At 44.8% G+C, this 25166-nt stretch overlaps 2 protein-coding genes across 2 annotated transcripts in view; both read right to left on the bottom strand.

Moving 5' to 3' along the window:
* The window catches only part of LOC132586072 (interferon-inducible GTPase 5-like), a 410404-nt gene that overhangs the window by 56076 nt on the left and 329162 nt on the right, over nt 1-25166 (bottom strand). The gene's annotated exons all lie outside the window — the stretch shown is intronic.
* Nucleotides 12302-23951, bottom strand: LOC132585845 (phospholipase A2 inhibitor and Ly6/PLAUR domain-containing protein-like). The gene is made up of 6 exons (XM_060257721.1): nt 23903-23951; nt 21697-21765; nt 20610-20726; nt 19100-19252; nt 14778-14915; nt 12302-12510 (listed from the first exon to the last, which is right to left on the bottom strand). Exons 1-6 carry the CDS (start codon nt 23949-23951, stop codon nt 12302-12304), a joined length of 735 nt encoding a protein of 244 aa, XP_060113704.1.

Raw genomic sequence — 25166 nt, 5'->3', positions numbered from 1 at the left:
CTCTTGTGGGAAGGTGAAGATCAGCATTTCTTCTCTATGGAGGGTTCCAGCCTCTCGCGCTTCTCTCTGCTGGACTCTCAAGGCCAGGGGTGTCAAACATGCAGCTCGGGGGCTGAATCAGGTCCCCAGAGGGCTCCTATCAGGCCCCTGAGCAACTGTCTTTTGTCTGCTTCCTTCTCCCTCTTTCTTGCTTCCTTCTGCATCTTTGTCTGCTTCCTTCTCCCTCTTTCTTGCTTCCATCTGCATCTTGCTTTGCAAGGCTTGCTCAATCGCACAGGAACTATTGAGCAAAACTTCAGTTTTCTCCATTGGTTGAGGCTCCTCCCCTTCCTGGTCCCTTGGGGCGGGAGGGAAAGAGCCAGAGCTTCCTTTGCCCAGCTCCCAGGATCCCCTGGAAGAAATACAAAGAAAGCACCTTTAAGACCAACAAGTGCTAATGTTTCAAGCATGTTTTAAGGGGAGGTTTTGAAAAAAAATCTTTAGTTACGTTTGTCTGTGTCCTTTATAAAGTTTATATCTCTGCTGCCTAATCTTAAATAGGTACACACATGGCCTGGCCCAGCCCAGCCCAGCCCAACAAGGTCTTATTGATGTCAAACCCATCCCTCATAAAAAATGAGTTCGACACCCCTGCTCAAGGCCAAACATGTTCATGGAGGCATCCCAGACACTTGGCCCAATTCTCATTACCTGGGAACTGTAGCTGATGCAGTGAATCCCGAGCATGGACCGATACGTCGACTCCCATCAACTGAGCAACGCTGCTGATTGTGCGATCACAAAAGCAGTGCGTGTGTCCAGCTAGTTGCTTTAAACCCAGCAATGTCACAAATGGCGGGTGTGTGCCAACAGCAGCTGCTGACCCGCCACTGCAGTGCCAATAATCAGTATGATTTGGCAGTTAAGAGTGTGTGTCGTAATGCAGAAGCTGGGACCAAGTGCGTAGATCCAGCCCACGCACTGGTGATAAGAGCAAGATTTACACCAAAAGAAAAACACACACATGCACACACAAGGAGGCGCCTGGAAAAAGTTATCTAGTGCTGCGCAAATCAGTCAGAAGCTTCTTCAAAACTCAAAAACTCTTTATTATCTTCTTGGCACATTCTTAGTTCCTCCAAAAAGCCTTACAAAAGACCAAAGACGCTACAAAAGGAGAACTCCTCCCAATATCGAGGGCTGCCTTTTATATCTTTCATGACTTCATAACATGCCACCTGTACCAGCCAATTAATTACCCTGTGCATTCTGCCCAGAGACGGTAGCTCACACATGCGTACAATAAAAACAACAGCAAGTTTCTTTGAGACATAAATCAAACTAGGCTGCAAAACATCCGTCCAAGTTATTATCTCTCTCTGTCCTCCAAGCCTGCATTCCAACACTCTCTGTACTTCTCTGTACTTAAACTGAATGCCCACATCTCCTCTGTTTTTATTTATTTTTTCTTCAGTGGAAGTGTTTGATATTTTTGTTGAAATAATTATCGCCTTGCAACCATCAGGGCTGAAGGAGAACGTTGACTACATGTTCTAAATACATTGATTAATGAAAAAATACATTGAATATAAAAACAAGCTATTAATAATAGGAATATCATAATCACTGCCATTACAAAATTTCCCAACTACTCCCAATTTTGAAACCAGGATCATATTTTACCCATGGCTTCCTCTATAACCCTTGATTCACTTATAAAAACAACAAGATTGATTTAAGAAGATACAAAACCTCATTCTATAAAAATAGAAAATCTAAACCAAGACAATTCTAAAAAACAGTATTCATTACAAAATTCATTTCAATTAACAAAGCAGCAATAGCTATTTTTAAAGCATTAGTAAATAATTCTATATCTTTAGAAATGGTTAACAATATCAAATCATTACTAACAAAAATCATAGTAAGAATAAAACTTGCAATATCCAATAATACTATCTGTAACTTATTCAGTGCTTGCTTATACATATATATGTGTGAGTGAGTGAGGATTATATGATACCATAATATCAGAATGCTTAACAGTATACATATCATGACTAAGAGCAATTAGAGTACATTTGCTTCTCTAATAAGAAAACAAAACCTTATAAGCACTATGTTTACAAACAAAAATATACCATCTTTCAAACCATAACTATAATTTTCAGTTGTTTTCACGTTTGTCTTTGATTTCAGAATTACATTTCCATCTCCAACTGTTACTCTTAACATTGAAATTACAAAAACAATCCAAATTCTTTACACCATGGTTTGACACATCGAGCAGGGATCCATAGAACACCCTGCCACGTTGGGGGAATCCATAGAAATGCTTTCTTTAATGCTACTGCAATATATTCTTTTCCCCAGGTGATCAGGAGGACAGGACCTTTCCATTCAGGATAAGGAAACTTCTGATAGGTGACAAGTGATCTAGACAATTGTTCTTCTGACCTAAAATAAAGCTCAACAGGAATATGAGACCCTGTTATGGGAAATAAACAAAAAATTAAAGCATAAAGCACTTTAGCCATGACTGTGGGAACAGCTGCTGTTGGAATCTCTTTCCCCTCCGTCTGGCAATACAATAGCAATATAAAGATCAAATGAGCTCTCTCCACAATAGCTTGACCTGTTGAATTGAAAGGAATAGGATGAGTTAATTTCATTCCCCACAATTGACAAAAATCTGCAAATGCTGTAGAAACATAGCCAGGCACATTGTCCATTTTTAAACATCCTGGCCTTCATAACTGCAAAAGCTCAAATACAATGTTGAATAACATGACATGATGTTTCTTCTTTCATGGGCATAGTCCAGATAAAACCCAAAGATGTGTTTATGGTGAGATGCAATGTGTTGAGAGGAGCTAAAGTTGACACAGGAGTCACATTCAATTTGCCAAACCTGGTTGGCCTGAGCTTCTCGAAAATTCACTGCATCATAAGAAAGCTAATAGAAGTCTTACAATAAAAAAAACACACAGATACAATGTCTCTTGCTTGTAACATCTGTATGGAAAACATTCTGTGCAAGGTCTTAGTAGACTGATGGAATGCAGCATGTGACTGAATAGGATTGTCAAACAAGGAAAAAACATTATTCTGAAGAGCTGCATCTGCATGTGCATTTTCTTTTACCAACATCCCTGGTAGACCAGAGCAGAAACGAATGTGCGTGACAAAACAGAAAGCTCTTCTTTCCTGTAATAAAAACTGCACTGACAAAACATTTCATACAACTCTTTGTCAATAGATGAAACCAAATAAAACAAAAGTAAATGCATCATTAATCAGAACACATATTAAGTATCTACTACAAGAGTAATATCATTATTTTCAAACAACTGAAATGCTAATATTACAGCAGCCAATTTTGACCACTGGGCTGATGACTGTAAATCAGTAAAGTTCACTTCCCACACCCTGGAGATCCATCTGTAAAAAGAGTTAACACGTTTTGCAAAGGGTATGGAAAAAACAAGCTATTAGTAATAAGGCATTTGAAAAAACAACAACAAACATTTATCTTTGGGGGGTGTTACAAGCAATTGTTCCCAGAAAACCCTCAAAAGCTATTTGGAACTTTGAAGTAGTCTGCAACAACCTGTGAAAAGGGAAAATAAACAAGATTAATATCTTTTCCTGTTAACTGGATTGGATTACTTCTGGATTTAAAAAACAAGTCAGAGATTGCTATAATCTTTGAGTACAAGTTCTTTGAAAAAGTATGTGGTAGATGAATCCATTCCACGACAGCAATTTCTTCAAAGGTAGACTTCAATCTTTTCTGCAGGAGATGAATGTCCAGCAAGTGCTAAAAATAAAGGTGACAGTTCCATGGTTGTAAACGCTAGGAAGGCCTAGCCCAATTAATATTTCCCAGTGTACTTTGTAATTGTATAACTGTCAATGTCTTTAAAAGCTGTACTTGTAGAAAAACTGGAATTAATGAAGTTGTGGAAAATTTGTGCCTTAAATACATATAAGGACTTTGACGTTGAATCTTTTCTGGTGCAATCATAAGGCCATATTCTTGAAACACTTGTTACTAAAAAAAAAATCCATATGATGACTTAATGTCCACTTTCAGCCAGCAGAATGTCATCCATATTTCCAGTGTATAGGCAGGGCATGTAATGACACTGCTGGATTTAATGATCCTTGAGCAGTTAAAACTGCAGCCAACAGGAGGCAAAACCCCACATTGTGGCACACTTTGAGCATAGATTGAATATCAGTGGTGGGATTGCTGTAGATAGGTGTCAAAGCTGCTTTGCAATCCTCATTAGCATTTTCAAAAGACAATTGTTTTCCAGCCCCAGCACTGTCAATCTGCCTCTGCACTGCCCTCATAAGTCCATTAACAGATTCAGCATAGAGTTCTGTAGCATCTTGGCTTGTGTTCTGGAATGTATCAAATCTGCCACAAACAGCTAGCTGTCCTCCCTCACATGAGCCTTCTGGGAAAACAACTTCAGTTTGGCCTTGATGTTCTGTATTTGGGCTTCCTCGAATATTTTCACCCCCCTCCTCCAGCACAGCAGCTTGGAGATTTGTAGTTAATTGTGCTGGCCTCTGCATTTTTGGAACAAGAGCAATGCTGTTGAGTAGCTGCTCATCTGACTCTGAGCAATCCGGTGATTTAGGGGGTAGATGGTAAGTTTGATCGTTCCCAGGGGTTGTGGCAAATGACCCTGAAGGCAATGGGGGCAAAATTTGAGGTAAAAAACCAGAAAACATTGCTCCAGCCTCTGTCTGCTGATTGAATAGAATGTTGGTAGGCTTAAGCCCTTCTAAACAAGCTTTTACTTTGCCTCAGGTGCACAGAACTTTGGCTGTGATTTTTGGATGATCCTGAAAGGCATTCCCTATTTTTTGCCAGTCTTGTATTGTTAAAGTTTTACTCTCAGGAACCCACAGACAAATTTCCGTTATAGTTTTCACCAAATCAAAAACTTCAGATTTTCTAACAACAAGTCCTTCTTTGGAAAGAAGACAGTGTAAATATTTTCTGAGGCTGGCTTGGCCAGCTGATAAGGAACAACCCATTTTTTCAGGGTCTGTGTGCTCTTTACTTGACAAATCACTCCCACTGTCGGGATCCTTGTCCGGATGAATAAAATGTCTTTGAAGCGGAGTGGAGTGATTTTCAAGCACTAAATTAGCCTGAGCAGCACATAACGTAGACCCCATCTTCACTACAGTGTGTGTGTGGTCTAACTTGACAAGCCAACTCACCCCGTTGGGACCTTGGCCAGGTGAAGTTCGACGTCGTTGGCCCTCGCCGGGCGCGAGGTGAGTGATGATCAATAAATCAGGTTATCTTGTCATGCTATCTCTTCTGAGCCTCAGAGAGGGCACCAAATGTCGTAATGCAGAAGCTGGGACCAAGTGCGTAGATCCAGCCCACGCACTGGTGATAAGAGCAAGATTTACACCAAAAGAAAAACACACACATGCACACACAAGGAGGCGCCTGGAAAAAGTTATCTAGTGCTGCGCAAATCAGTCAGAAGCTTCTTCAAAACTCAAAAACTCTTTATTATCTTCTTGGCACATTCTTAGTTCCTCCAAAAAGCCTTACAAAAGACAAAAGACCAAAGACGCTACAAAAGGAGAACTCCTCCCAATATCGAGGGCTGCCTTTTATATCTTTCATGACTTCATAACATGCCACCTGTACCAGCCAATTAATTACCCTGTGCATTCTGCCCAGAGACGGTAGCTCACACATGCGTACAATAAAAACAACAGCAAGTTTCTTTGAGACATAAATCAAACTAGGCTGCAAAACATCCCGTCCAAGTTATTATCTCTCTCTGTCCTCCAAGCCTGCATTCCAACACTCTCTGTACTTCTCTGTACTTAAACTGAATGCCCACAAGAGTGGGATGAGGATGAGGATTGCCAACAGCCAGGTATGGCCTGGAGAGCTTCTGGAATCACAGCTGATCTCCCGATGCTAGAAATCAGTTGCCCTAGGGGGAAATTGGTGCTTTGGAAGGTAGCCTTGATAGAATTATACCCAGCGGAGGTTTCTCCCCTCCCCAAACTTCACCATCCCCAGGCTCCATCCCCAGATCTTCAGGAATTTTCTAACCAGGAATTGGTAGCTCTAGCAAGGACATGGGAAAGGTGTGAATCCCTATGTTGCTCTTGAAGCTAGCTGGTCCCACGCTCACACAACAAGGATAATCTGGAGGAGAGGAGAATGATGAACATCAAAAAGGATATCATAGCATTGGAAAAGGTGCAGAAAAGGGCAACTAGAATGATTAAAGGTTTGGAACACTTTCCCTATGAAGAAAGGTTAAAACGCTTGGGGCTCTTTAGCTTGGAGAAACGTCGCCTGCGGGGTACAAGGTAATGCATGGGATGGAGAAGGTAGAGAAAGAAGTCCTTTTCTCCCTTTCTCACAATAGAAGAACTTGTGGGCATTCAATGAAATTGCTGAGCAGTCGGGTTAGAACGGATAAAAGGAGGTACTTCTTCACCCAAAAGGGTGATTAACATGTGGAATTCAATGCCACAGGAGGTGGCGGCGGCTACAAACATAGCCAGCTTCAAGAGGGGGTTAAATAAAAATATGGAGCAGAGGTCCATCAGTGGCTATTAGCCACAGTGTGTGTGTGTGTGTGTGTGTGTATATATATATATATATATATATATATATATATATATATATATATATATATATATATATATATATATATGTGTGTGTGTGTGTGTGTATAAATTTTTTGGCCACTGTGTGAAACAGAGTGTTGGACTGGATGGGCAATTGGCCTGATCCAACATGGCTTATCTTATGTTCTTCTGTTCTTCCTCTGCTGGGGAGAAAGGCAGGCATAAAGCAAGTTAATCTGTAAATAAAACCATGAAATCACCTGACTGCGTGATCGCCACAAGCATAGATGGCTTAAAAATGCAGAGATGGCTTTAAAATTAGAGAGATTCAAGGAAGAGGAGATAAAAACTTGTAGCCAGAAAATTTTGGGTGGAAGGATCTGGGAGCTAAAAAATTTGGTGGAGGAGCCGCAGGGCTTGACTGCTTCTTCCCTCTGGTGCCCCCCCCACCCCGCCCGACCCCAGCTATGCAGTCTGCTCTTTCTGCTGTGATCTCTCTCTCTCTTATATCTAGGGAACTATTACCATTGTATTTATGAACGGTGGCCTCCAGTCGAAAATCTTTGATATTGATCAGGGTCAAAAGGGTGTTGTTCCCTCTAAACTGAGTTAGTGTGAGCCAGCTCAGTTTTTTAGCCTCCAGCGCATAGATTTTCGTCTTGGCTTAATGCTGATTTTCATCTTAGCTTAAAGCAGATTTTTTTTGCTCACAAGGCTCCACAGCGTAGAGGGAGGGAGTTTTGGATGAAATCTTCATCCAGAGACTATGGGGGGAGGGAAAGGAGGAAGCAAGAAAATACCGGTTGAAATTCTATATTTGGCTAGATACAAAACACTCTTAAGATTCTTTGGTGTAAACTTATATCTCCTTTCCCCTGTATTCTGTACTATAAGATTCTCTTTGTTGGAAATGTCAATTTGAATAGGTATTTTAATAAGAAGACTTACAATATAAAAATATAAAAATATTGATGATGTAAAGTTAAGAGATAATGATGTGTGACAATTTATGTATTTAATGTGTGACAATTTATGTATTTTAAGAAAGTTTATTAGATGCGGAGTTGTATTTTATGAAAGTATACTATGTGCAGACTAAGATTAATTTATAACTATAATCTGTTATACCCTAACCCCTTGCCCTCAATTTCTAGAAAACTAATAACACTTTTAAAATTAAAAGAAATCCTCATCCAGAGACCGGGGTGGGTGGGGTGGGGGGGGGGACCACACCTTTTAAGTTTGCTCTTGTCAAGTCTGTATAAAACTATGGTCAAGTCTGTATCTAACTTTGGCTCAGGGGAAAAGCATCCTGGGAAAAGCCAAACTGTATTCCATTGCTGCTAGCTTGAACTCTCCTTACCCCCTCCTTTTCTTTGTTATGTAGTCTAGCTTTGAAATGGGAATATGTGAATGTTTTATCTGAGCCTTCTCAGGCCTAGCTCAGGGGGAGTCTGGTGCCGGCGACACTCAAGGCCAGAGAAGGCCCGAGAACGAAATGGTAACATCAATGTGTGAATGTGCCCTGCATAATCCCCCCTCCCTAAAGAATCCCTTTGAAGCGTACCTTATATGCTTGTATTCTAGTGTATGATCTTTAGTCTTTCAATACTAATCTAGCCAAGAACAACAGTTTCAATAAACTAGTCATTTTGTTTCAACAACGACTCGTTATTGAATCTGCCGACTTGACAGCTCTCACCCCTCTTTCTGCTGAAGACTCTCTCCCAAGCACACTATGTGCTCATGTCTCTGCAACTGAGATCACACCCAAAGGATGGCGGGGAGAGTGGGGTAGTAAAAGGAGGGGCCATATAGTTGGAATAGGGGGGTTGGGTGGCTACGGGCCTGAGGAGATGCCCATCAGTAGCTACTAAAGAGAACATCTAAAGAGAACTTCCATGTCTATAGACCCTCAGGTAGGAATGCCAGCTTCCAGGTGGGACCGGGATCTCCTCAAATTACAGATCATCTCCAGATAACAGAGATCAGTTTCCCTAGAAAAAAAATGGATATTTGGAGGGTGAACTCTAGGGCATTGCACCCCACTGAGACCCCTGTCCTCTCCAAGCTCCATCCCCAAATCTCCAGGAGTTTTCTAGCCTGGATCTGGCAACCTTAACCCCCCATCCCCCAACAGTGGCCAGGAGGGACTTAGCAACGCTAACAGCCTGGGAGCCCAGGATTTCCAAGCTGAGCCTGGCAACCAGCAGGAGGGTTGGGGGCAGGGACATGGGAGGGGCATTTGCGATCCATAAAACCATAGAGTTTCCAGAAATCCCTAGAGTTACTCATTCTCACTTCTGGGTTGATAATCAGCAGGAGGTCCGCCACCGTAGCGGTAAGTCCAAATCAGTCTCTGAAACCCATAGCTAGCAGGTGCCATCAAGGATGGCCTTGGCTTCTGTGCCCTGTTCATTGAACCTACAGGGCAATGGTCAAGTAGGATCTTTACTGCCCAAGATTCAGGCCTCATTTTGGACAGGAGCTCAAAGGTGCGGAGCTCTGGAACGTCTACATGTTATCGTGCTCTTTCTTTCTTAAAAAGGTAAAGGTGTGCAAGCACCAATCATTTCTGACTCTGGGGTGACGTTGCTTTCACAATGTTTTCACGGCAGACTTTTTACAGGGTGGTTTGCCATTGCCTTCCCCAGTCATCAACGCTTTCTCCCCAGCAAGCTGGGTACTCATTTTACTGACCTCGGAAGGATGGAAGGCTGAGTCAACCTCAAGCCAGCTACCTGAACCCAGCTTCTGCCAGAATTGAACTCAGGTCGTGAGCAGACCTTAGGACTGCAGTACTGCAGCTTTACCACTCTGTGCCACGGGGCTCTTTCTTTCTTAAAAAGGTAAAGGTAGTCCCCTGTGCAAGCACCAGTCGTTTCTGACTCTGGGATGACGTTGCTTTCACGTTTTCACAGGAGACTTTTTACGGGGTGGTTTGCCATTCCCTTCCCCCCCAGCAAGCTGGGTACTCATTTTATCGACCTCAGAAGGATGGAAGACTGAGTCAACCTCAAGCCGGTTACCTGAAACCAGCTTTCTTACCCCCTTCCCAAATACTTGCTTCTGGGCTCCATTGTTCAACCCCCCCGTGAAAATTTTGCTGAACTCCAGAATGAAATTCTAGCAGGAGCTCCTTTGCATATTAGGCCAAACACCCCTGATGTAGCCAATCCTCCAAGAGCTTATAAGGCTTCTTTTTGTAAGCTCTTGGAGGATTGGCTACACCAGGGATGTGTGGCCTAATATGCAAAGGAGCTTCTGCTAGAATTCCACCCCTGCTGAACTCTAAGATTCGACAAATTTTCTGATTTTTCCCCCCACGAAAAATGGGGAAATAACCAAAACATATCAAACAGACAGATGGAAATCTTCCTCACACCACTGTGGCCACATAGGAGAAAGTCATTTTAAAAGTATGATGGGAGCAAGGTTTTCTTCTGACAATTATAATTCAAGAAGCATTTTAAAGCAAATGCTGAGCTGATATAATTTGGTACACCTTCCAGTGATGTTGGGGGTGGGGGTGTCTCATATGCAAATGAGTTGTGCTAATTTGCTCCAGCACCTCTTTTTCTACTAAACGACCCCTGGTAAAAATCCAGCTGCATGTCCCTAAAGGACAATGTGAATTCAAGGGGGGGAAATAGCCAAAGAGGTATTCCTCATTACCAGGGCTGATTTTGTAGCAGGAGCTCCTTTGCATATTAAGCCACACCCCTCTGATGTAGCCAATCCTCCAAGACCTTACAGGACTTTTATTACAGGGCCTACTGTAAGCTCCAAGAGGATTGGCTACATCAGGGAGGTGCGGCCTAACATGCAAAGGAGCTCCTGCTACAAAATGAGCCCTGCTCATTACCATGGATGAGTGTATGAAAGTTGGACAATGAAGAAAGCTAGCAGGAAGAAAGTGTTAGGGGGGCACAGTGGGAGGGCTTCTAGCTTCACTGGTGGGCCTCTTGATGGCCCTTGCGTTGTTGTTGTTGTTTTTTTTACCACTGTGTGACACAGAGTGTTGGACTGGATGGGCCATTGGCCTGATCCTACATGGCTTCTCCTATGTCCTTGTGTTCTTAAAGTTGATTTGTCTGAAATGTGGTGTTGGTGGAGAGTTTAACACAGGGAAGTCAAACTCATTTGTTATGAGGGCCAGAACAGGAATAAATAAGACCTTGTTGGGCCGGACCATGTCAGGTTGGGCCAGGCCATGTCGGGCCAGGCCAAGCCTGTACCTATTTAAGATTAGGTAGCAGAGATATAAACTTTATAATTAAATAATTAATTGAATAGTTTAAACAAAAAAAACCCACAACCTTCAAACATGCTTAAAATGTCAGCACTTGTTAGTCTTAAAGATACTTTCTTTGTATCCCTCCCATGGGATCCAGGGAACTGAGCAAAGGAAGCTCTGGCTCTTTCCTTCCTTCCCGAGGGGACCAGGAGAGGAAGGAGCCTCAGCTGCTAGAAGGAAGAGAGACTTGGCTCAGTAACTCTGCTGTGCAACTAAGAGAGCCTGGAAAAACAAGCTCTGCCTCCCCCCCCCTTCCTCCCCAAGGGGGGAGCCCCAGTTGATGAAGAAAATAGGGTTTTTCTTCTGTAGCTCCTGTGTGACTGAGCAAGCCTTGCAAAGCGAGCTGTGATGCAGAAGGATGCAAGAGAGAGGGAGAAGGAAGCAGAGGACAGCCACTGGCTCAGGGGCCTGATAGGAGCCCTCTGGAGGCCTGATTCGGCCCCTGAGCTGCATGTTTGACACCCCTGGCATAACATATTAGGGACTGTCAGAAAGACAAATCCAGTGGGTCCTAGATCCAATCCAGCATGGACACTGCCTAGCAGGTAAAATGACCAAATTGAAGCTATCATATCTTTGCCACCTTCTTTGTTTGGAGCAGGGGTCACGGGGGATAGGATGCCTTTCCTGCATTGTCTGGGGGATTTGACTAGATGACCTTAGAGGTCCCCTCCAACTCCATGAAGAAGAAGAAGAGCGCAGATGTATACCCCGCCCTTCTCTCTGAATCAGAGACTCAGAGCAGCTTACAATCTCCTACATCATCTCTCCCCACAACAGACACCCTGTGAAGTGGGTGGGGCTGAGAGGGCTCTCACAGCAGCTGTCCTTTCAAGGACAACCTCTGCCAGAGCTATGGCTGACCCAAGGCCATTCCAGAAGCTGCATGTGAAGGAGTGGGGAATCAAACTCGGTTCTCCCAGATAAGAGTCCGCACACTGAACCACTGCATCAAACTGGCTCTCATCTATGATTCTATATTTTGGTAAGAGTCTCTAGAAAAGACCATAATTCCTGGAAAAGTCAAAGGCAGCTGGGAAAGGAGGAGACCCGACAGGAGATGGGTTGACTCAATCAAGGAAGCTACGGCCCCCAGACTGCAAGATATGAGTAAGGCTGTTAAGGACAAGACATTTCAGAGATCCTTAAAGGGTTGGCATAAATCAAAGTGCAGCTCGGCAGCACTTAACAAACACAAACACATCTTCCTCCATCAGGACATGAAATACATTAGATTTACATTCCTTTTATAGCGGGTGTTTATTTTTCCTGGCTGCTACAAAGAAAAGAGGCATTTGATATACTGCTGATCTTGCATTTGGAAGGGGTCTTCTTCAGGTAACAGGGAGATACAGCAGAGTGCAGGGGACATCATCTCAGACAGGTGTTCTTTCACGAGATAATCTCCAGCAGCAGCAGCTCAGCGAAGGCTAGGTAGAGGAGTCCGGTGGTCTGAGACCCCCCAGAAACTTTGGGGGTGCATTCACCATGCTTGAAAGACATACCGGACTCTTTAATAGGGGTGCTTTCTCCTTCGTTTATTGCCAAGCAAACATTCTTGGTGGCGCAGCCCTTCATCACAGTATCCAAGACTCTTCCACCTGGATATGGAGGACAAGATGAAAAGTCAAGGCAACCCTTCTGTCCCAGGAACTGTTTTCCGAAGAAAGAAAGAAAGAAAGAAAGAAAGAAAGAAAGAAAGAAAGAAAGAAAGAAAGAAAGAAAGAAAGAAAGAAAGAAAGAGAAAGAAAGAAAAGAAAGAAAGAAAGAAAGAAAGAAAGAAAGAAAGAAAGAAAGAGAGAGAAAGAGAGAGAGAAAGAAAGCAGAATGGCACATCATGCTCTGGAGCAGGGGTGGCCAAACTATGGCTCAGGAGCCACATGTTGCTCTCTCACATATATTGTGAGGCTCTTGAAGCCCCCAGCATGCCATTAGCCTGCTTAGAGAAGGCATTTCTCTCTTTTAGATCACTTCTCCAAGCAAACCATTCTCATTGGAGAATGCATTTAAAGTTGCTTTCTTCCCACCTTTCCTCCCCTCCCTCCTTCCTTCCTTCCTTCCTTCCTTCCTTCCTTCCTTCCTTCCTTCCTTCCTTCCTTCCTTCCTTCCTTCCTTCCTTCCTTCCTTCCTTCCTTCCTTCCTTCCACTCTCAAACATCTGATGTTTATTCTATGTGGTTCTTGTGTTAAGCTAGTTTGGCCACCCCTGCTCTGGAGTCTTTTCTGTTTACACTGATTTTGAATTATGTAATCCTAGTCCAAGGGACCCTAATGTGGTGCCTAGGGCTGCCTTGGCAACCACCGACACCTTTTCTGGTGCCCACCAAGTGTTTTGAGAAAGTGGGTGGGAACAGGTGTGGCTTTTTGCCCAATAAGGCCTATGATTGCCCATTGGAGATTTCATAACAGTTCAAGAATTCATGGGCAGTCAATGGAAAAGCTGAGCAGTCAGAGTAAAGGAAGTACTTCTTCATCCAAAGGGTAATTAACACATGGAATTCAATGCCACAAGAGGTGGTGGCAGCTTCAAGCATAGACGACTTCAATAGGGGATTGGATAAACATATGGAACAGAGGTCCATCAATGACTATTAGCCACAGAGTATTGATGGATCTCTCTGTCTGGGGCAGTGATGCTCTTTATTCTTGGTGCTGGGGGGAGGCAACAGTGAGAGGGCTTCTAGTGTCCTGGCCCCACCAGTAGACCTCCTGAGGGCACCTGGGGGGATTTGTCCACTGTGTGACAGAGTGTTGGAGTGGCTGGGCCATTGGCCTTATCCAACATGGCTTCTTGTATGTTCTTACGTTATGCTATGCATGTTTTGGTATCAGCTACCTCAAGATTCTTGAGGATTCAAAAGGAAAGAGGCAAATACGTGAATAAGAAAATACGAGTTGCTCTCTGAAGCAGCTGTGTCATCCTGCCTCAAGGAAGAGTCCCTTCATATACACGCCAAAAAAGGTGACTGACTGACTGACAAGCGACCCTTCATGTTGCAATGTTCTTTGTTGTATCTCCACTGCTAAGAATGGTCCAGCATGTGGTGCTTAGAGTGTCAGGCTGGGGACTTTTCCGCAGTCTTATTTTCCTTGCTGTATGTCTTTTTCCTTCAGGGGATTTTCTGTTCCACATGTGTTTTCTCCCTCTAGTGGGCAATTTGATATTATACCAGTATATGTCCAGCATAAAACCTGCCGTCTAAATCTGCAGGGAGATAAGCTGGAAGACAGCAAAACATGTATGGAACAGAACTCCCCCACCGCTGCTCCAGAAGAAACAGGAACTAACTGGAGAGGAAAAGCAGAGTACAGAAAAGCCACAAGAACGGAGAGGACAAACTTCAAAGACTCACTCTGAGATGGACGTTCACAAGGTCCAGTATGGGCCAGACTCTCAGCCTAACCTACCTCGCAAGGGTATTGTGAAAATAGGATGGAGGAGAGGCAAAGTGATGTTGTAAGTGGCTTCGGGCCCCCGAACAGGGAGAAAAATGGGGTCTAAATGCCCACATTAATATCAAACCACAAAACTGAACCTAGCTAAAAAAGGGGGGATGATGATGATGATATTGGATTTATACCCCGCCCTTCTCTCTGAATCTCAGAGTAGCTTACAATCTCTTTCCCCACAACAGACACCCTGTGAGGTGGGTGGGGCTGAGAGGGCTCTCCCAGAACCTGCCCTTTCAAGGACAACTGCTGTGAGAGCCATGGCTGACCCAAGGCCATTCCAGCAGCTGCAAGTGGAGGAGTGGGGAATCAAACCCGGTTCACCCAGATAAGAGTCCGCACACTTCACCACTACACCAAACAAGCTCTCGTTGGGATAACTGCCAAAGCACCTTCATTGCGTGCAAAATCGAACTTACCAATATGTTCAGATGAGAACACCTCAAAGCAATAATTCTCATCGCCGGAACAATCTGCCTCTTCGGTATGACAGCTGCCATTGATAGAGAAGCAGGATGGGCAGTGTTTTCCATTCACTTCATTTCCTGATGTCACTACTGAATGCAGGACAAAAAAAGGGAGTTAACATGAGGAGCAGGGAAGTGGAAACCGAGACACCGATGTGGTTGTTAATTGCATCTAATTCAGAGAATCTTCCTTCTGATAGCTTCACGCTTTGATCTTGGTTCAAAATGCCAAGGCTGAGAGCTGAGCAATCCCTAATATCCCATTGTTCTTTTCACACTGCAGACAACGCTGCTGCTGGGTTTGGGCAGGCAGTGATCGTTGAGTAGGACCTGTTAAGAAGCCCTCCTTTCTCTCCCCAGCAGTAGCCAACCTTCCTCTTTTAAGCAGCAGTTCCAGCAGCTGAAAAGAACATTTAAAAAAGAATCTGCCAAAAGAATTTTGGCTCTGTATGCAAAGTGTTGTTCTACCTAGGGCACTTTTTGGCAGAAAAATCCCAACAGGAACTCATTTGCATATTAGGCCACACCCCTTGTCGCCACCATTGTTTCACGCAGGGCTTTTTGTAGAAAAAACCCAGCAGGAACTCATTTGTGTATTAGGCCATACCTCCTGCATCACCATTGTTTTGCGCAGAGCTTTTTGTAGACAAAGCCCAGCAGGAACTCATTTGCATACTAGACCACACCTCCTGACACCATCATTGTTTTGTGCAGAGCTTTTTTGTAGAAAAAGCCCAGCAGGAGCTTATTTGCATTTTAGGCCACACCACCTGTCACCACCGTTGTTTTACACAGAGCTTTTTTGTAGAAAAAGCCCAGCAGGAACTCATTTGCATATTAGACCACACACACCCTGATGCCAAACCAGTCAGAACTACATTCCTGTACGTTCCTGCTAACACACACACACACACACACACACACACACAAAAGCCCTGGTTCTAGGGTTGCCAAGTCCAATTCAAGAAATATCTGGGGACTTTGGGGTGGAGCCAGGAGACATTAGGGGCGGAGCCAGGAGCAAGGGTGTGACAAGCATAAATGAACTCCAAGGGAGTTCCGGCCATCACATTTAAAGGGACGGCACACCTTTTCAATTCCTTCCTTCCATAGGAAATAATGAAGGATAGGAGCACCTTCTTTTGGGGCTCATAGAATTGGACCCCCTGGTCCAATCTTTTTGAAACTTGGGGGGTATTTTGGGGAGAGGCACTAGATGCTATACTGAAAATTTGGTGCATCTACCCCAAAAAACAGGGGCCCCCCGGAGTCCCAGATACCTGCGGATCAATTCTCCATGATTTTCTATGGGAATAAATCTCCATAGGGAATAACAGAGTTCCCAGCAGACATTTCACTCCCCTCCCCCCGCTTTCTGATGATCCTGAAGTGAGGGGAGGGTCTCCAAACTGGGGGATCCCCTGCCCTCACCTGGGGATTGGCAACCCTAGCTGGTTCTACCCCAATCAACCCTCTCTCATTTATAGAAGGACTTTTTATTAGGGCCATAGCCCAGTTAAAGGTGGGGGGAGCAGCCAATTTAGCCATATACATTTCAGGCAATGCATAGATTAGTAATCCATTAAATCAACATTCATTTTTCATCTAAGGAAAAGAAACCAGTCAGACTGGAGAAGAAGGGATACTGCTGCTATTAGGCGACGCATGTATGTATGTACCCTCCCTCCTCTCCACCACCTTATCCTCAGGGGTTGTTTGGTAGAAAAATAGGTGGTGGAGCTCATTAGCATACCTCGTTAGCATATGCCGCCCCCAGCCAAAATAACTTGATCCAACTAGAAAGGAGACCCACAGGCGAGTGAGGCCTGCTTGGGCTGGCTAGAGATCCAACCAGCCCAAGCAGGCCTCGCTCACATGGGGTTCTCCTGGGCCGCCCCCCAACCCATTCAAAAGGCCAGCAAGTCACCCACTGCCCAAAATCCCAGAAGAAGTGGAGAAGGGGTGTTGAGGGCTTCTCCAGGGGTTAATGAGGGCTGCTGGGGGCATGGCAAAGCCCCTGGTGGCTGGCTGGCTGCTCACTCTCCTAATCCAGGGATTGTTATGCAACTGCACCTCCTGTTGAATGGACAAGGTGGGTGTGGAGGAAGAGGGGGAACCCTTAGAAAGGTTCAGGAGCTGCGTTCCTGTGAGCTCCTGCTGAATCTGAGGCCTGCTTATCCTCCTTCCAGTCTCTTCCCCTGGGCAGTGTCTTTCCCCCCGCCCCACTTCTTTGATACACCCTCCCCTCCTTTAGTTTTGTTTTTTTTTTACCTCACTTGTTCCTCCCTCTCCAGTTTCACTCTTCCAATCCAATCTCTTTCAGTTTATTTCCCCTCCTCCAGTATTGCTATCAACAGACAATTTTCAGCAAAGTTGGAAAGTAAGATCTGTGCCATTTAAACTTTGAACAGATATGCCTTTACTGTACTGCAGCGCTTTTTTTGTAGCAGGAACTCCTTTGCATATTAGGCTATGCCTTCCTGATGTAACCGATCCTCCTGGAGCTTACAGTAAGCCCTGTACTAAGAGCCCTGAAACTTCTTGGAGGATTGGCTACATCAGGGGGGTGTAGCCTAATACGCAAAGGAGTTCCTGCTACAAAAAAGTAATGATTATATGCATGCTTCAGCAAATATGAATATTTCCGTGCTTATTTTCACTGATGGGCAATAATCAAACCAAGTAGGATGGCTTTATCGGTTTATGGAAGAAATGAAGTATCAGCAGGATCTTCATTAGTCTGACCTTGATTTTATACTAAATTTAGATATTTATAGTTTTAAATGGCATTTTCTCTTATAATATAATTGCACTGCCTCCTACTTCCTGTTACTTATGAACAAATCCCTAATAAAGATTTCAGCCACTTTGGTGTAGTGGTAAAGTGTGCGGACTCTTATCTGGGAGAACCGGGTTTGATTCCCCACTCCTCCACTTGCACCTGCTAGCATGGCCTTGGGTCAGCCATAGCTCTGGCAAAGGTTGTCCTTGAAAGGACAGCTGCTGTGAGAGCCTTCTCCAGTCCCACCCACCTCACAGGGAGTCTGTTGTGGGGGAGGAAGATAAAGGAGATTGTGAGCCACTCTAAGTTTCAGAGTGGAGGGCAGGATATAAATCCAATATCATCATCTTCTTCTTCTTCTTCTTCTTCTTCTTCTTCTTCTTCTTCTTCTTCTTCTTCTTCTTCTTCTTCTTCTTCTTCTTCTTCTTCTTCTAACTGGAGAGCCAGTTTGGTGTAGTGCTTAAGTGTGTGGACTCTTATCTGGGAGAACTGGGTTTGATTCCCCACTCCTCCACTTGCATCTGCTGCAATGGCCTTGGGTCAGCCATAGCTCTGGCAGAAGTTGTCCTTGAAAGGGCAGCTGCTGTGAGAGCCTTCTCCAGTCCCACCCACCTCACAGGGTGTCTGTTGTGGGGGAGGAAGGTAAAGGAGATTGTGAGCCGCGCTGAGACTCTTCGGAGTGGAGGGCGGGATATAAATCCAATATCTTCATCTACCTCACAGGGTGTCTGTTGTGGGGGAGAAGGTAAAGGAGATTGTGAGCCGCTCTGAGACTCTTCAGAGTGGGGGGTGGGATATAAATCCAATATCTTCATCTACCTCACAGGGTGTCTGTTGTGGGGGAGGAAGGTAAAGGAGATTGTGAGCCGCGCTGAGACTCTTCGGAGTGGAGGGCGGGATAGAAATCCAATATCTTCTTTCCAAAAAGAGCCAGAGAAGCAGATATGGGCTACCAAGAAGCATGGCATCCTATGCAGTGTTGCAGCTGGAATTTGTTTTGTCCTGCCCTGAGCGTTAGAGGAGTGATGCGAAGCATTTTAGAGTATATAAATCCTGGCGATAAGTGCTCAGTTTTATCGTTTGATGACAAATGCCACTGATTATTTATTTAATTTATGTAATTCATGAATGGGGACCCAAAGGGGCTTACATCATCATCCTCTCCTCCATTTTACACTCACAACAACCCCGTGAGGTAGCTCAGGCTAAGAGCAGTGACTGGTCCAAGGCCACCCAGCAAGCTTCCATGGTACCAGTGGGGATTTGAATCAGAGGCTCCCAGACACTAGTCTTGACACTCTTCACCACTACGCCACACTGGCTCGAAAGCATACAAGCAGGTCCTTCTCACCCACCTGGGATGCACCCTCCATTGCAGGAAGGAAACCATCAAATTGGAAAAAAGATCAAAGGTCAAAGTGAGTAGTAAATTGAGTTGTGGAAGCAGATGAGGGAAAACAAAATAAATCTATAAATAAAAAGGTACACCTACATGGAGGGTTTTCCATTGCGCAGGAATCCTCAATGCAACAGACGGAGTAAGAACGGATGTATCTTCCTTTCCCCAAATTCATGGATTTCCCAGGAGACATACAGATCTCAGAAGAAACACAGTCTTTCACTACTGTCAGGACTGTAATGTTTTCTGCAGAGGCAACAGAAAGCAAGAGGTTTCTTTTCTGAGCAGCAAAGCAACTGTCATTGTGATGAGTGGAATGGGTTGCAATGGGTTGGGATGGGACAGAGGGCTTGGGTGCTGCAAAGATCCCTCAGAGAACTTTCTCAGGGACCACACGTGGTCAGAGATGGGTTGAAATTCTGTCCACAAGTGCAGTGATGTCCATTCCCCTCATAGCAATGAATGACAATTGTTCACTTCTGCAGGAGCACAGAGCATTGAGGAGGACGAAGCCATCTCCCTACATCTGCTGCCCCACACATTAAGTATCTGCTCTACCCTTCTTTGAGCCCAGCAGAAGGCAACACATTTCTGAATATTAGGCAGAACCAAACTAGGAGGGGGCTCACGTTTTATTAAAAGCCTTACACAGTGGGCACAGTCCCTTTCCTGGGAGTAAGTCCTATTGAACTGATATACTTTTACCAAAGAATAGATCTGCTTAAGATGGGGCCTTGTCCCCTTTTGTAAATCAGCCATGTGTGTGGATCAAAATTTGGGGGGATAATAGCACACAGGTATCAACAGGGAATCAGTTATCAGAATGGGGTTTGGACTGAATCATTGCCAAGCAAACAATTCATCCTGATGAACCAAATTCTACATCTGCCAGATGTTGGTTCACTACAGACTGTTACTACATTCTTCAGCCTTTAGGATGATAGCTGAACTTGTGGACAGGGATAACTGGAATCCACCTACCAACGTTGTCTTCCAGATGTTTCCAAAACAATTCAGCGCACCTGGATGGTTTGCAAGACAAGATGATTTCAGGTGAAATTTAATTTTATTCTAAGCAGAACTGGGAGGGGGATTTAGGAACAGTGTGATGCAGGAGAGAGACCCCTGCGCTGGTATTGGCCCTTGAATTGTCCCATTTGCTCGGCAAATGTAGATATTACAGGTCCTGAGAAGGAGCAGGACAAGGGTTGCAGCTCTCTGTTGGGAAATTCCTGGAGAATTTGGGACAGAACCTGGGGACAGCAGAATTTGGGAAGGGAACAGAGTAAGGATGTAATCTGTCGAGTCTTCCTTTTGAAACTGCCACTTTCTCCGGGGAAGCTGGTCTCGGAATTCTGAAGCTCAATAACTTCTGGAGAACTGCAAGGTCCACCTGGAGATTGGCAGACATGAACAGGAATGACACAAATCGGGGCTCATGCAAGGACAGTGGCATCAGAGACTGCAGATGGGCAGTGTGGAACCTGAAGCCAACCTCTCTAGACCAGCACCCAAATCAATCTCCATCAAGGGGCTAAACAACCTTGCCTGGATCTACAGCCTGCCCACCACCCTGTCCCGGTTCATGGTCCTTCACACCCACCTAGAGAATTCTCAATAGTGATGGTGGCACAGATGTCTTCACCAGCATCGCAGGGTTCCATCTCGCCAATGCAGCTACTGCCGCGGCTAGAACAAATTTCACACTCCAGAAAAGCTCCTAGAGACAGAAAAGAAAGAGCAGCGTGGAGAGTGTCCTATCCTCCTCTGCTTTATCTTCACAAAACTCCTCTGGAGGTTGGCTCAGCTGACAAGAAATAATGGGCCCAAGATCGCTCATGAAGTTTCAGGGCAGAGCAGGGATTGCAAACCTGCGCCCACCATCTCCTAGTCAGCCACACCCCCAAACTTGCTCTCCTCCTGTAAGGTCCCTGCATTGAATGGTTTGCTTATCTTCATCCTCATGCCTTATCTTCCTTCACTATTTCACCTGCTCTGATTTCCTTCGTATTTTTTTTTAAAGAAAATTATCTCTATTACAAGGATTTGGCTGCACTATATTATGCATAAGGGGCAGTGCCCTCCCAGTGGAAAGGAAGAGGCAGACACGAGTGTTGGATAACTAAAGGCCACTTTATTAACTTTAAATGGTTAAAACGGCAAGGGCATTCACTTGAGGCACGCGCAAGGCCAGGGGTCATAAAACCCCTCCCTTGCCAGTTTGGAGAGCCAGTTTGGTGTAGTGGTTAGGTGTGCGGACTCTTATCCGGGAGAACCGGGTTTGATTCCCCACTCCTCCACTTGCAGCTGCTGGAAAGGCCTTGGGTCATCCATAGCTCTGACAGAGGTTGTCCTTGAAATGGCAGCTGCTGTGAGAGCCCTCTCCAGCCCCACCCACCTCACAGGGTGTCTGTTGTGGGGGAGGAAGGGAAAGGAGATTGTGAGCCGCTCTGAGTCTCTTTGGACTGGAGGGCGGGATATAAATCCAATGTCTTCTTCTTCTTCTTCTTGCCTGGCTAGCAGGTGAGCTCCCCAGCCCCAGATGGAGCCAACAAGGCATGGCTCAGACCTGGCCAGCAACACAGCAAGGATCGCCCAAGAGTTCCTCCCCTTCGCTGTACAACTTAAGGAAGGCTCACCCAAATGATCCCTAAAGACAGTCACTTTTCCCAGCCCAGGGCCATACTCACCGACCCCTGAACCCAAAGGGGGTGATTGCTGAGGCTTCACCAAAACCACATCCCCACGCCCACTGATGTCTGCAAATAAAGTGACAACCCATTTAACAGCACCACCATGCCAATTACTCAACCTCTACCGCAGCCCAAGGTAGGCGAAAAACACCCCTTCCCATGCCAGTTCAAAAGAGGTGAACATTCATACCTGGCCCCTCCTCAAGGAAGCAACCAGCAGAAGCCTGCACTGCCAAGAGAGCAGGAGGGTGGACTGCAATCCTGCGATGACTGAGGGAGGAGGCAGGCTGGTTGTAAGTACGTCAGCCCCCTCCTCTTTCCTAAACACCCGGATGTGGCAACAGCCACTAAGGCACGCCTCTCCCTCCATCCGAGGGGGCAAAGGCGGCTCCCCAGCCGAATGACGTTGCCATCCGCTGGTTTTATCCGGCTTGCTCTTTCTTTTACCATTGCTAACTGTTCTTAGTGTTTCTGCTAATGGAGCTCTCCAAGGGCAGGTCAAGCACAGATTTGGGGTATGGCATGACCTAGCAGTACCAGGGGGCCACCTGCAACATTTACAGATTGATTCCGCTCTCTCATACAAATATTCCTTTAAAGCCGTATATGGCCTGGGACCTGTCTACCTTCAGGACTGCCTTTCCCCAGACATACCCCCGGAGAGCACTACGTTCAGGGTCTCAAAATCTCCTTAAGATCCCTGGACCGAAAGAAGCTCGATTGACCAGCACTAGAGCCAGAGCGTTCTCGGTAATAGCCCCCACTTTGTGGAATGCCCTCCCCGAACACATCAAGGCCCTGCGGGACCTGCCACAGTTCTGCAAGGTTTGTAAGACCAAACTATTCAAGCTCGCCTTTAATGGTTAGGGGGAGGTGGCTATTACCTTACAGCACCGACAATCTCACTGAACGACTATAATGGAAATCAGAAGCTGGCCATCTTGGATTTTTAATATGTATGGAAATGTTTTTTTAATATATTTAATGTTAATATGTTTGTAAAATGTGAATGTTTTTAAACTGTTGTTAGCTGCCCTGAGCCTGTCGCGGGAGGGCGGGATATAAATCTGATACATAAATCAATCAATCAGCAGCTTAAATCATTATTACGGTTGTTATCAAAACCTTTTACAGAGTAGAAGGGGATAAGAAAATGCAGTTGTCCAAAATTAGGTTTCCTTTCATCTAGGAACGAACAAGGAGGGTTAAGCCAAAGGAATCAGAGGTATTGAGGGGATTAGGAAGGAAACAGAAAGAGAAAGGCTCAGTCTCTGGATATGGCATTTGGCTGCATGCTATATTACAGGGGTGGCCAATGGTAGCTCTCCAGATGTTTTTGCCTACAACTCCCATCAGCCCCAGCCATTGGCCATGCTGGCTGGGGCTGATGGGAGTTGTAGGCAAAAAACATCTGGAGAGCTACTGTTGGCCACCCCTGATTTATACTTTGCCTTTCTCCCCAATGGGGTCCCAAAGCAGCTTACATTATCCTCCTCTCCTCCATTTTACACTCACAGCAACTCTGTGAGGTATCTCAGGCTAAGAGCAATGACTGGTCCAAGGTCACCCAATGGCTGAAACTGACGGGAGTTGTAGGCAAAAAACATTTGGAGAGCTACCGTTGGCCACCCCTGCTATATTACACTTAAGAGGTGCTTCTCTGTCTGTCTCTCTGTTTCTCTCTGTCTCTGTCTCTCCCGCTCTCTCTCTCACCATTACTAGTTTTCTCGATGTTTCTCCTAATGGGAAGCTGGAGATCTTCAAGGGCAGATCAAACACAGATTTGGAATATGGCACTTCATAGTAGAGCCATGGGACCACATGAAACATTTGCAATTTGATTTTCTCTTTGTCTCTCCCTCTCTCTCTCTCTCTCATATCAGCAGTATAAATCATTATTACAGTTCTTGTTGTCAATTTTTGTTACAGGTTATAAGAGGAAAGAACAGTTGATGTTATCCATAATTAGCATCCCTTCCAGTTCTGAATAAACACAGGAGGGTTAAGCCAAAGGTCTAATAGATTTTGAGAAGGGGGTTAGGCCGGAGACAGAAAGAGGAAGATTCTCTTTCTTCCACTTCTCTAATGACCATTGGGATTTCAGCCATTTTGCTTCTATTTCAACCAAGGGACACTGATGGGATGTGGCCCAAGAGAAGTCATCAGAAGACTTCCCTGATGGTCTACTCAATTCCCTCCTTACCTGTTGAGAGAAGCACAGAGAAGACAAAGTGTCTTAGGAACATCTCCATGGTGGTGGATGGTGAGACAGGCAGACAGCTGATGTCAAAGCTCTCTCTGATGAGGCAATTCCTCTGGATCTGTAACAACATCCAATTTGATAAGTCACCATGAGGTCCATGTAACTAGACAAACAGGTGAAAATTTGCCACCTCCTTTGGAGCAGCAAGAATAATTTTGTAGCCCAAATTCAAAACTCTCCTCATCTTTTGGTGGGAGTCACGGGCTTACTATGTGGTCATGTGCATGCTGTGGAAACTTACCTTTGGGTCAATAACCTTCTATCTACACCCCTAGATAACCTAGAATGTGTAGGAGAGAAGAGGAGCAGACACCAATCTCTTCTGGTGAAAGTCAAAGAGAATAAGATTTTGTGAAGGTCTTTCCCAGGATAACTCCTGGAGAAGTAGCTGGAGAGTGAGAGAGGATTGTGGGGAGATGGTGAGGGGGCAGGTCACTCCATCAGGTGAAAGATGGAGAAACCAAAAGGGAGAATATTATTTATTCATGTGTAGCCTTTTCCTGCTGTCTCATAAAAAAAAATGTCCAATAGGAGAAGTTCATGAGATGAATGTTACCTTCAAAAGCAAGTGATGCTCATCAGCTTTGAGATAAATGACCTCACGTTAACTGACGCTGGACACGGAGTTCTGATTCATCTCCAACGGTTTCTCAGCTCTCTTAAGATTCTAATTCTCTTAAAGTCACTCTCTTTTTCCAGAACAGATCGTGAGGGAATAGACTTGGCCAGGCTATACCATGAATTTAGGCATGCCACAGAATGTCTTTTTGACCCATTATACGGCCTGAATTCCATCTTTCTTTCTTTCTTTCTTTCTTTCTTTCTTTCTTTCTTTCTTTCTTTCTTTCTTTCTTTCTTTCTTTCTTTCTTTCTTTCTTTCTTTCTTTCTTTCTTTCTTTCTTTCTTTCTTTCTTTCTTTCTTTCTTTCTTTCTTTCCATATTGAGATATAAAACTTGCACGACCACATGAATTTGTCTTATCCTGAATCAGACCCTTGATCCATCAAGGTGAGCATTCTATACTCAATGGGGTACAATGACATCGAAACCACCCTCCCAATCATCCATTTTTGTCAGCTGGTAGCTGCAGGCAGACACGCCACATTGCCTTTCACTGGAAAGACTTAGCTAAACTCACACTTGAAGTGTGGTATGATAGGATTTGGGAAACATTTATTATTACTCAAAACATTTTGGTGTAGTG

The sequence above is a fragment of the Heteronotia binoei genome, chromosome 17 (assembly GCF_032191835.1).
Source record: "Heteronotia binoei isolate CCM8104 ecotype False Entrance Well chromosome 17, APGP_CSIRO_Hbin_v1, whole genome shotgun sequence".
NCBI lineage: Eukaryota > Metazoa > Chordata > Lepidosauria > Squamata > Gekkonidae > Heteronotia > Heteronotia binoei.
This window is presented reverse-complemented; position numbering and strand designations above follow the sequence as displayed.

Coding starts and splice junctions, on each gene's coding strand:
- LOC132585845 (XM_060257721.1), bottom strand. CDS start 23,951: ATGGAGATGTTCCTAAGACACTTTGTCTTCTCTGTGCTTCTCTCAACA. Junction 21,766..23,902: donor CTCTGTGCTTCTCTCAACAG/GTAAGGAGGGAA, acceptor CTTTATTTGCAG/ACATCAGTGGGCGTGGGGAT. Junction 14,916..19,099: donor CGCAATGGAAAACCCTCCAT/GTAGGTGTACCT, acceptor TCCTGCATTCAG/TAGTGACATCAGGAAATGAA.